At 39.6% G+C, this 13,037-nt stretch overlaps 1 protein-coding gene across 5 annotated transcripts in view; it reads right to left on the bottom strand.

Annotated features, from left to right (window-relative positions):
- MAP3K20 (mitogen-activated protein kinase kinase kinase 20) overlaps positions 1 to 13,037 on the bottom strand; it is a 94,160-nt gene that overhangs the window by 25,556 nt on the left and 55,567 nt on the right. For 3 of the 5 annotated variants that reach the window (XM_055717715.1, XM_055717716.1, XM_055717714.1), the window contains one exon: positions 9,757 to 9,892. In XM_055717715.1, the coding sequence (XP_055573690.1) occupies positions 9,757 to 9,892 (136 nt within the window). Of the gene's footprint in view, positions 1 to 437; positions 5,472 to 9,756; positions 9,893 to 13,037 lie in introns of those variants that run through there. The other 2 variants (XM_055717719.1, XM_055717718.1) reach the window with 1 other exon arrangement.

Below are 13,037 nucleotides of genomic sequence, written 5' to 3' on the forward strand. Positions count from 1 at the left end.
TCCGGCATTCCCTATGGTAACAGCTACCCGCAGCCTGGGCAGGACACTGTGGGGCAAAAGTAGTGCTGGGGGCAACACCTGAACGTGAGGGAGGGCAAGCAGCAATTGTAAACATCCTTCGGAAGGTGGTGGGCCGTACCTTTTGTACGTACCAGCTGGTGCTGCGGGAGGAGCCTGGTACAATAATTTGTACAACTGAATCATTTACTGCAGAAGTGCAATACTGTGTTTTTAGTTGCACAATGGATTTTTTCCAGCTTTTCCCATGTTTAAATATAACTAGTGGCAGAATACATTCTGAATTTTTCAATTTAAAAAAAAAAGATGGGAGAATAAAGGAGAAATGTCACACAGTGAATAATGCAAAAGTGACTTAAACCAGCAGACAATAAGGAACCTCTTGAAACACCAGCATTTTACACAGGGACACAGATGCATAAAATTTACTGTCAAAATGTTTATTGCAAAATAGAAGTCTGGAACAAAGAGAAGCAAAGGAAAAAGTTCACATCAAAAGGAAGTTTATGACACCAATTGAGGAAATTGAATACATTGCATGGTTTCTTTTTGTTTGTTTGCTTTGGTTTTACACTGGAAAAATCAAATCCACAGCGTGATCAAAACAAGACATCATATGTCAAGTGCAATAAAGAGAGTAACTGACGCTGCAAGGTTTTACCACACAGAAGTGTAACATTGCATGTTCCACACAAATGATAAATTCAGTTTACAGCACAAGAGTTTTGGCACAGGCGTTGCACTCAACTTTGTTTTTTCAGAAGGGAAAATGAAGTTTTCTAACACCATGAAAGTATTTTCTATTCAAATTTTATCGGTTCACACTTGAAGTGTAAGTAGCATTGACTCCTAGTATTCCGTACAAAACCTCTTGAGTAGTGCAAAAGCAAGAAATGCAGTGGACTATATCTGACTTTAAAAGGCATATGAATATTTAGCACACAATATAAAATGTTTAAAGAAGGTTGTTGGTTCTATAGTTTTAAAATTAAATCTTCACACATCAGAAATCTCTGTGTAGATTTTACAGTGTACACAAAGTCGAAGTCTGGGGGGAAAGGGAAATGTCTCTCCTCCAGATTCCTACCAGTGCATTTTAAGGGCTGTGAAAATTACTAAATGAACTCAGTTTTCTACCTGATCGTTCTACCTAGGACTGTAGTTAAAACCTCTGTCAAGTTAGAGGTCTTATTAAAAACCTGTAAAAGCTGCCTGATTACAGAAAAAGGAACTACAGTACTAAAGACACAGTAACGCTGCTGAATACTTAACAGCTATATGCACACTACAGATTTACTGTTACTGCTGATAGCAATATAAATCATCATTGCATCAAGTAGTTAACTCAGAATAACCACTTTAAAACCCAGAAGAAAAGGGAATCAACATCTAACAAAACCTTTGGAAGGATAAACAAATGACCAGTCCTGAACAGGTCTGCGTGCCAAGGAGCTGTGCCAGACCTCACCTCCTGGAAGCCCTTCCCACCTAGAGGGGACAAGCACCACATCAGGCAGCACACAGCCAGCTGGGAGTACAGCACACCTACACACCATGCCTTAGCACACTTGCTACTCAAAGGAATTAGGGGTGTGATCACCACAAAAACGACTAGATCAAAAGTTTTCCTCCATTAATTCCCTCTTACATTTTTTCCCCACTGCTGAAGGAAAAGAAAGGGAATCGGGAGTTGGACATCCTGCCTTGGTCCCAGTCACCCTGTATCTTTGAACAAGGCAAAAGCCAGTCCTCACCATTCCTCTCTCAGGCCATGCACCCATCTAAGACAACACTGGCAATACAACAGCCCGGTAAAAACACAAAGTTCAGGCCTGGCTCTCCCCCTCCCCCTCTGGCAAATACAGCAATATTATTTTACTGTAGATACCTCCAGGGCTTTATGGAAGGTCCCAAAAAGCCTCGTGGGGACTAGTGAGCCGAGAGGTGTATGAGGCACAGGAAGGCTTTTGGTGGCTTTGCTCACAGCCCAGAGCAGCCAGAGAAACACCTTTTGCATTTGGTTAATGCTTTCCATAAGCTGATGGACTATGTGGCTATGGACTGTTGTGGAGACCTATATACCCTGGTGCTGATACAGGTACAAGACAGACTGGGTTGCGCTGCTGAGGGAAATCAGGCGTGGAAGATGAAATACTCTGACCTCCTCCAACCAACATACCTGCCCGCCAGAGCCACTTTCAAAACCTTTATCTAGTGAGAAGCATATCAGAGGCAGAAGCAACACTACTTGGTTCTCACATATGATTTTTGGCATCTGGTATAAAAGGCATCACAGGAAAGTAAAAATGCAATCAATATTTTTAGCAAGCATAGCCAATATCCTAAATACAAGACTATCTCAAGGGAACTGCATCAGAAGAGTTTGCCATATGTCATCACCTCTACGATTCAGGGACCACCCTTGCTACTTTGAACAGACAGGTAAGTTTTACAAAAGTTTAAATTTTCCTTAATATAGCTTAATTTGCTTTGACAAATATAATGTATGGGGATAGAAAGGGGAAGAGGGAAAAAAAAATCCAGCTTTGATTTATCAACAAGTACTAGAACTAAGGAGATAGAGGAAATTCCTATGAGCATGCTACCAAATACTGATGGTATTTTGCTGAAATAAGTTACATGTCTGAGTAAACACAAAACCTTTTCGACAGACTTAAATCTTGTGATCTTTCAACTATGAAACCCTGTGTCATATTACTTAAGGACTATTTTTACTTCTGTAAAGATTAAGGAGAGGATTTATAAATTCAGTTAAAACCTATGCAAATATAAACGTCCATAAAGTGCTCTGAGATTGCCAGATGCTAAAAAAGTGCAAAACGTCAGTGCTAGGGACAGATTTTTGGGGTTTTTTTGACTACTTAATGTAATGAACCAAATTTCATTTTCAGTTAAAGCTGTACAACCCTACACTGCTCATGTGGTACAGTAATTTATGCACAATGACACACATCTTAAGATCTAAAGTGCACATATTAGATTACACAAATCCATCAATTTTTCCTGGGTGCAGTTACAAAAATAGCATCATTGCTGTGGGTGTTAGCAGAAGTAGACTTACAAAAATAGTACAAATCTGCACTGGAAGCAGCCTATTTGCTCTTACTTCCATTTAATTATTTGCCCTTCAATGTCCCTTTTTCTCCCTAAGATCAGGTTGCTTTGGTGGACCTAAGAAGCAATCCCTACCTGTGTGGAAGGAGCAAGTTCCTCCTTGGGATACTCTGTAAATTTATTGTATCATTTAAATTACAATTCCGGCATGAGAAAAGCTTCCTGATACAAAAGGGTTACCTTCAAGCCAATGGATTTGCAACTGTTAGTAAGAAGGTGGAATGTGGAATGACATCCTACAGAAATTAAGCATCTTGGAGGGTCTAATCCTGTGCAAACTGAGTGGAGTAGGCTAGCTTGAAGAACAGCGCTTGCTGCCTTGCAGGTTACCAGACCAGTGCTGATGCTCAAGGATAAACCAATTCTCTCTCACAACTCGAAGAGGTGCCCATCCGCACTCTAAAAAAGCTCCTTCAAAGAACTTTCTCTTTTGTTGCTTGAACATGTAACGATTTCAGGCCTGCTGTTATCTAATGTATCTATTTCTCTCCAAGCTATCTACAAAAGCACTCACCATAATATGTAGGTTAGAGCTGTGTAACAGGCAAGCCTATAATTAAAGAAGCCACTCAAAAACAGAAGTTTTCATAAAAGAAACCCCTCTAGTAATTGAGAATGGAATTTTGATAGCTTATTCCCACTACAGCTCAACTAGACAGTAACATTTTTCTTTTGAAAAGCTGCCCTTCCTCCTTGGACAAATATTTTACAGAATCTTCCTTTCTAACCTGCATTTGTGTTTGCACTGGTTTCCCTCCCTCCTTCTGCATCACCACTAAAGGGGTCATCAGGAGAAACATACTCACTGCTCTCAACCTAAGTGCCTGGCAGGCAATTATCGCAGCAGATTGTTACACACTGAGTTTTATGGTAAGTCATAATAGCAGTGGCAATACTTGTAGCTGCAAAAAAACAAGTACGCAAAGACTCGTAAATATTCCTCACGTTACCATCATCATGGAAAATTTCACATAAGCCCCAGTAGTGGGGTCCAAGCTGAAATGTCACAGTGGCTTCTCTTTGTCCTTTCATAAGGGCAGCACCCATGGCTTAGCAATCTTGCAGAATCAACGTTTATTAACACCGATTTTTAATCTCAGGTACAAGAATAAGTCGATCAAAGTTAGTGAGGCTTCCTGGATTTACATCAGCATAACTGAAAATTAGCTTCTAGATCACAATATCTGGTAATAGATGCAGAGGTCCGATTGCAGTTCACTTTGCTAGAGGGAATTATATATGCATGCACACACATGAGAGGAAAAAAAGATCAGTTTTACAAATAATCTACTAATAGGGATTATCTGAATTCTGCTGCTATTCAGTTTTAAAACTGTGTATTTAACTAACCCCTCCCTTCCCCTCAACCAAGCTTCTCTCTTCCTAGAAACGCATTTGTGACTTCCCGCAATGCTGCCTTGAAAAAGGCTTTAAACTAGAAACACAGCAAACCCCTCCACTGCATCAGTAAGAAAGAATGGATTGTAGAGAACAGCAAATCTGGAAGTACAAGTATATTCACGATTGACAATGAAAGGGGTAAGGGAAATGACAACACAAAAGAAAAATCTGAAGTACATTAATGGCATTAATGGCATTGAAGTTTCCCCCAATGTTTCCAGATCTTAAGTTTATCTGGCCATACTTTCTGTAATCAGGCATCAAGAATTAAAGATATAATCACGGTTCTTAAAAGAATATCTCACTTAGTTCGGAAAGTTTAGTTCAAATTTAATCAACGCAGAAATAAGTCAGCACAATCTAAACAAAAACAACATGTCTTTCTACACACAAACATACTCAGTCTGGGAAACTTCTCACTTTTTTTTTTTTTTTTTTTTTTCTTTTACAGGATTTAAACAGACCAAACTGACAGGATTCTTGTTCTAAAACTTTATTGTTTTGCTTTGCTAAAATCAATTTCAGGGTTAATTCTATAACTGATTTCATTCGCTGCTATCATCTGTGTCATCAAAATCATCATCATCATCATCATCGTCATCTGACCAGTTGAATTCACTGAAACCCAAAGCCATGTTGATTTTCTTCCCTTTTCTCATAGAGGTGGTTTTAGAAGAATTCTTTTTGGCTTGCATGTTTATCTGCATTCCAGAATGCAGGACAGATCCTGCTTGGTTCAGAGAGAAGATATCCCCAAAGCCCGTCATCATCAAGGCCTTCAGACTTTGGTTCATGCCAGCTACCTCCCCGTTACTTGTTGCTGTGATCTGACATGACATCTCTGCACTGTTTGACTCCTCTGTTTTAGATTCAAAGTAAGACTCCTCAGACATTCTTGCAGCAAGAGGTAAGAGAAACTATTTAAAGGAGGAAAGGACAGAGCAAAAGTGAAAGTTAGAACCAATTTAAAAATCAAGGAAAAAGACACCACCAGATTAGTTGGCAATCAACAGAAAGCACGACGATTAGTGAATCTAAACACAGAGATCAAGTAAGAATTCATTAAACCAGACAGCTTCATTCTGGGGTCATTGTTCTTAAACGGAAGTGCAAAATCACTGAGTTGCATGGCAAGACATGGTAGCAGAGCTTTCATGACAAAAGAAGGTTCAAACTCTTCAATCCTTCTATTTTGTATAACGTAAAACAGAATGTGACATTTCCCAGCCAGGCGGACTGGCTCCCAAGGCAATGTGGTACAACAGAAGTCTGAGTGAGTTGCTTAATTGAACCTTTCAGGATTGAAGAATAAATTGCGTTAAGATCAGAGAACCCAAACAAGCTCCCAAGGTTTGGTGCAGAAGTAGCAGCCCTCTAAACATCAGAAATAACAGCAGCAGTATTACTTGTGCAAAGACTGGTTTTGAGTGTATGCTCAAAAGGAGAGGAAGGGGTCACCCTGTGATGGCCACAATCAGAAACCAGCCTCTCGCCAACGCAAAGGACACGGGGACCGGCCTCCAGCTTGCACCAGCACCTTGCTTCTGGAAGATGTCCCAGGGAGGAGCAGGCAGGGGAAGAGGGGCTGTTTGGTTGGCTGGTCAGCTGCTTCAGCTTGGTTGCTTTTTCTTTTTTTTCTTTTTACTTTTTTTTTTAAGTGATATCAATAGATACCTGCTATTTGGTTGTACATCATATTAAATCCCTACTGATTTAATCTTTACCTACAGATAATGGTATTTTCCTGAGCCAGTCGATGTGTAATAACAAATGAAGCGTGCCTTTCCAGATAAATAATGACTAACGCCTCTTCAGAGTGGCCGGGCTAGTAACCTCTGTGACACACTTGCCTGTTCTCCGCAGGGAGTAAAAACTCAGGAGTTTCATCCTAAATTAAGCTACCTACTAAAGCAACAGCAAAGGAGCTGTGTGTGAACACCTCAACTGGCCTTTCTTTCCACTTTGCAGCTGTCTGCAAAACTACCTGTCCCAAATTCATGATTTTCCACATCTTTTTTAACCTAATCAGAAACCTAACTGAAGAATCAATGGCACTAGGTCACACAGAGTTACAAGGGTCATTGTGGTGATGCCCTGGTCTGTAACACAGGAGGCTCCATAGCCAGGCTGCCCACAGAGTGACCATTTCTCAGCAAAACCAGTGATACTGGCAAATTGTCTATCATTAAAAAGGACAGTATCTATATTTTGTCACTCTTGACTTTTCCCTGCTTACACTGGCTTCCTCTTCGTGTTGTGGTTAACAGAAGTTAGTGAGCATGGCTTAAGAAACAAAAAATTAAGAAGCTGGAGAGATGGGGTGCCGTACTTTTCATGCGTCCTATGGCTAAGTGATGAAAGAACCTGCAGCTAAGCTTCTGTACACCTGGCTTTATAGGAAAAAACAATTACACCATCACCAGAGCGCTACTCAGATCAAGGACACCAAAAGCTCCTACGGATGAAGAGATCTAGCCACAGAAACAAGATGCTCAGCACACATGACTCACTTCCAAGGTAGTTCTCTTCTGTCAGCTACTGGAGTTTTAGTCACTTTAGATCATGGAAAAGCATCCCCTGACATATGGGAAGAATTCCCTACAAGAATCAAAGCAGCTGCAAAACAGCTTTCCACTAAAATACATTGCTGGGTGTTTGTCCAATGCCTGGCAGCGGGTTAGCTGCGAACGGGCTGTAACTGTGGCTCATTTAATGAGTTATAATCACCTTACTTTGTACTTTGCCATCTTGTTATCTGGAGAACTTAGGAACTCTTTGCAAAAAGGTGTCACGCTGCATATGATAACTATCATGAAAAGATCCTTATAGATGGCTGGGATCCCCAGTCTCTGTGCAAGCCACTGTTCTTCTTAAATGACCACCTGCAGGTGCATGGCACCAGAGGTGAGTGTCTGGATTTTATGTCTTGCTCACTGTCTTCCTCTAAATATGAGCTTCAGCTAAGCTACATACACTCCCTTCTTAAAGTCAGGTCTTTCAAAAGAAGTCTCCCATTTCACTGCAGCTGTGGATAAATTTTACTCCTCCAAAAGGCTCCTGATTCCCTTGTGCAAGAGGCTCTTGGAGATCTGCACAAAGGGAATTTGCAGAGATCAGACTCAACGGTGTCTGTTGTGTAAGACAGCAGAAATGGGGTCAAAACAAGAGCAGGGAGAAAACTACTTTCACAGAAGTGTTTCTAAAGATTGGCCTCATCCTTCTCTCATGCTGATGTATGTAAAGCTATACCTTATTCTTTGGAGTAGGAACAGCCTGCCACTAATAGCTACCTACTGTGCAGGATGGCAGGACGAAGCTTCTACCAACCCTGAAACACTGGAGAATCAAGTGGAAGAGACAGCTTCCCTGTTCTCCTTTCACTTGGTTGGAGTTTCTCCTCCTGCACACCGCTTTAGCAGTATCTGCTGGCCTCTGGTCTTCACTGCAGAGCAAAACTAAGTGACCACAGAGAGCAGAGCGGGGATGACAGTACCAGCTAAGGCACAACAAGGCCTAGTGTTGGTTAAGAACGAGATATAAGCCTAGTGGGCACCCTAAGCTGTGTTATTAGCTCTGGTTGCAATATCTTTACTACTGCTTTTACAGCCAAGATAGCTTAAAAATCGAGCAGTGCACCTCCCTGTTGCAATCCTCCAGTTTGATACTGCTGAAGACATACCCTGAACCGAGGGAGGTAGGGAGGTAGAAACTTGATTCCAAGGATTACAGCCTGCAAACAGAATACCCAGGGATATTTTGCAAATGATTTACAACCAATCCTGCTTGAATGAGCCAAATTTTGCTAGTATTTCAAATTTTTTTTCCAACAGAAGGGCTTTTTTTTTTAAAGTTGTTCCATGTAACAGTTCACTAAAGATCTATGGAAAAAAAACAAATCTATATTTCTCTATTAGAAGAAATTGCATTTAAATGCAATAGGAGAGTTGGGTTAATGTTACGCAGAAAGATAGTTCATGCTCAGCACAATAGGCCTCAGCACAATGCTTTACTCTTTCAGCAATACCAGCTCTAAGTGAAAAGTATAAGTCATAAGCAAGTACAGCATAAAAACCCCTAGGGCCTTCCTCGTGAAAAGATTTGCTCATTAAGGCTGTGTCTCATGCTGTGCTCAGGATAGATGATGACCCACAGCTCAGTTACTGGAAGTTTGCAAGCGTTAAAGCAGGCATATAGATATCTACTGAGAACATACAATATCTGCACATAGGAAAACATTCATTCTTCATGATTTCATTACTGCATGTTCACAGCTGGAACATGAATGCAACTTCATTCAAACACCAGCAATAATCTCTGCCTTAAAAACAAGTTTTATGTAAATGGGTCTGGTTGGAATCAAGGTTACAAGTAGGATAAAATTGTGCGTGAGAATACTGCATAATATAGCAATATATGCTACTGCAACCTTAATTTGGTATTTGTTTTGGTGAGTGCTTCAAAACCAAGTAGGTAATGCAGTATTTTTCTTAAAAACAATTCTGTTGTAGTATGTCTAGCCATGCATTAACCCTGTGGTCCTCCCTCTGCCAATCAGTAGTCAAGAACATCACAATTTCATTAAGAAATTCAAGGTAATCCAACAAAGGGGTTTTGTTCAATTTATTAATAGAAATGTGGCAATCCTAACAGCTGGTAACTGGCCAGTACAAGTATGTTAACTAAAATTATGAACAAAGCCCTAAATTAATACTTCAGATTTTGACCCCCTTTTCCACAGAATAGAAATTTGCTTCTTCTCAAAGAGAAAGAACAGAACAATAAAAAAAAACTCAAATTACATAGGTTTCCCAAGCCGCCTTCTGCAAGAAACAAACGATTCTTACATTTAAGACTGAATCCTACATCCATTCAAGTCAACAGCTTTCTAGTTGAAAAATGAATTTATTTAATGCAATAAACTTTTAAAGCTGAGAACTGCAAATAAATCAATGCGAAACTGCTTAAGCGCCCATGGCACAATACGAACTGTCAGCAGTATATGATACCTAATGTATTATGATGAAACTTTAAAAAATAGTATAGTTATTTGCAGTGATGTAATAAAACAGACTTTAATTGGGCCAAAGGAACAACTACAAAAAAACAGGGGCACTATTTCCTTGGTGTGTCTTTAGATTTACATAGACAAAGCTCCAAATACTTTCTGAAATAAGATGATAGGTTGAATTATTGTCTACTTACGGGAGTATTGGATTGTTCAGTCAGCTTCTGCTCCCACATCCTCAAACGTCGCTCCCGTTCCTTTAGCTCCTGCTCTTTGAAGCTCAGATCGCGCTCCAGTTTCTTTAGTCTCTCTAAGGTTGCCTCAATTTCACATCTGCATGGAGACAATTTGTTACGTCTTGTCTTTTCCTGACACATATAAATTGTTCATAATTCCCACTTCAATGTTCATTAAATGTGAAAGGCTGAGAAGTGCAACACCAACTCAAGCAGTTCATTTAATTACCAAATGCAAAGCCTTTCAGAGCTTTAAGAAAAACTGGCAATGTTTATACTTGAGAATAACTGTAATACCTTCAGTTGAAGAAGAATAACATTTAAAACAGTAAAATGCCATACAACATTTTATATAACAACAGTTTAAAAACTAAAATGTCGTCTTTTCCCTCAACATCATGAAACATAATCTTAACCATAAAGAAACTGCATTAAGAACTGGTAATGGGACTATTATTAGCAACACAATATGGGCAGTCTAAGAAGCCCATTTGCCTGGGTTTATAACTTTGCTATAAATATTACTTGGACTTAAGATACACAGAAGCAGCACTGGGGTGTTTTTCCCACTTACTTCCTGTTTCTCTGGGTGAAAATATAAGAGAAAGAACATAAACCATGATATGACCCAGCCCTGAAAATGGTTAAAAATACAAGCTTTTCAAGTTAGGAACAAAAGGCTTTGGTTTACCTTCTTCTGCCTCTCACCATACCTGCAAAGGTGTGAAAAATGAGAAAGGCAGAAGTGAAGGCAGTACTCTAAGAAGCTTTGGACACTGTCTTTGTTGGGTTGCACTGCATGTACCTCATCCCTTCACAAAGTGCTCTGACATGCTTTCTGATGGACAGCATCTTTCAAACACATGAACTGAACAGCTCTTGGAAAAGAGTTTAATCAGTTTTGCACTACAAATGCAGGGCATATATTAGAAGGCACAGAAAAATAATTCTGTCACTAAATTCAGCCATGTTTTTCTGCTTGTAAGATCACCAAAGAAAAACCTCCAATTTGTATCAGAGGTTGTATTTCCATTTAACAGACCATTTCTGTGACTGACTGGGAGACTGTGCACTGCCTGGCACCTGTGTTTTGACTATTACTTCAACTGTTTCCTGTTCACACTGTGGGAGTCACAGCATTTCTTTTTCCTCCTAGAGAGAGCGAGCTCCTAAGGAGCCCGAGATCCTAAAGAGAGCTCTGAAGACAGCTACTGGGACTCTGCAATGCCAAATCTGCTCAGACTTTCACATTTTCCCTTTGTAAACACACTGCAAACAAAATCTGCTTTTTAATGTGGGGTTTTTTTTTTTAAATAATTAAAAGGACTAACAAAGTTAGTTGTCATTTCTATTGGGGGGGGAAGGAGGAGAGAAAAAGAGAAGAAAATTGTGTCTCCCTGTAAATTTCTCATAGCATGGAATGATTAAGTTCTTCTCCAGTATCAAGCTAAAGGAGTTCAGGCTCTCAGTGTGGGAAAACGCATACCCAAATAGCCTATTTAAGTAAATATTTCAAGTGTGTCAAATCTTACAGATTTCGTACTTTAACAAGGCATCCCTGTCAGAGCGCAACGCTTACCAAGTACAGTGAAAGGATTCAGAGCTGGAATAACTAGCAAACTCTACCACCACGCTTAATTCTGCTGCAAAAATCAGCCACCTGGGGCAAGGGCACTTATCACACTTAAATCCTGCTGAGTGAGCTGTTCAATGTGGTGGTCAGAACAAATGCCCCTCACAATTATTATGCTTCAGATTTGAAGCAAAATTCTCTCTCTTATTTAGGCATGCAAAGGTGAAGGGTGAAATCTGTGCTGGGTAGAAAGTGGTCACACATCCTAAAGAGATAATAAAGGATCAACACTAAAAACCACTGGACAGAAGGGCAGAAAGTGACTCCTCTCCAAACACTCATTTCTCTACCGTAAACCCCTTCTGTTGGGTGCAACATATGCTATGCAATCTACAGTGGGAACTACAGAGCAATTTGAGCATAGTTGCAAGCGCTGCTTTTCTTAGTTTGTCTCTCAACATCACTGCTGCTTGTATGCAACTCCATAATTTTTAAAATATGTAAATTAAGTTATCTTTTAAATAACATTCTGCACTGGGAACATCCTGGTAACGATAGCTTTCTGTATATCAAAAGTCTATTTTGTGCTGTAATTACCTCTCTTCATCAGATAGAAACTTCTCTTATAATAAAAGGTCAGTCTGTGAAAACGGTTGCATTCTGAAAAATAATTCCACTGTATAATAAAACAGTGTAATTAAAGAGAAAGCTAACGTACATTGCCCAGTTAATGAGTCTTACTTCATAAATGAAGCAGCTTGAAACATTATACGTGGTAGGGCATGTGGATTTGTTTGCTTCTGTTCTGCAATCTGAGCTTACTGGCTTTTCTAGAATAATCTCATTCTGTGACAGTGAGGAATGTTTACTGTATTATTAGAAACCATAAACAGTTACAGATTAAAAACAATGACTGGCATTTGTTTATATGACTTGAATTGCTACAGATACACTAATGTAAGTATCACTAATAGACTATTTTAATCATTAGAATAGGCATTCGTGGGGAGAGGATGGAAGAAGGAATGCAGTTAGTACATCTGACTAAATGCAGACAAATGTGATCTCTCACTGAATTGGAACATCATTACTTCAACAGTAATTTTTTCCTACTGTAATAAAAAAGACCTGAGAAAGAACTCCAAAAAGATCACAGAACATGAACTTAAACATAAGGCAGACCTGTGCAACTTCATCATTAAGATAGTGGCCCTCTTGGATTAAATAAGAAAAACATGAAGGGTAGAACAGTTAGGAAATAAGATACTGAATTATTTTAATGAAATGATAGAACAGGCAGATTAAAATTATTATTAATATAAACACCAAGACCAGTAAACATTGCAAATGCAACCACGTTACAGATAGGTCAAAGTGTCCTTTATCTTATCACCTCTGTCGGTCACGTATAGACTCGGCCCACTCTCACTTTTCACGCCAGCCAGCCAGTGACATTGAAGACTCTGGTTACTTGCCATTACAGATACATTTTTTGCATGTGTCTATACAAAAAGAACCTCACCTTGCCTTTTTTAATAGCGGGAAAAAATGTAATCCAGCTTGTCTGAGCTTTGATTTGCTTTGGTAAGTGCAGTATCCCTGTGAAAGTGCAGTATCTGGATCACTAATTTGGAGGTCCCTCAAAGGAACAAGCATAACCTTCGCTTTT

Source organism: Falco cherrug, chromosome 8 (genome assembly GCF_023634085.1).
Source record: "Falco cherrug isolate bFalChe1 chromosome 8, bFalChe1.pri, whole genome shotgun sequence".
NCBI lineage: Eukaryota > Metazoa > Chordata > Aves > Falconiformes > Falconidae > Falco > Falco cherrug.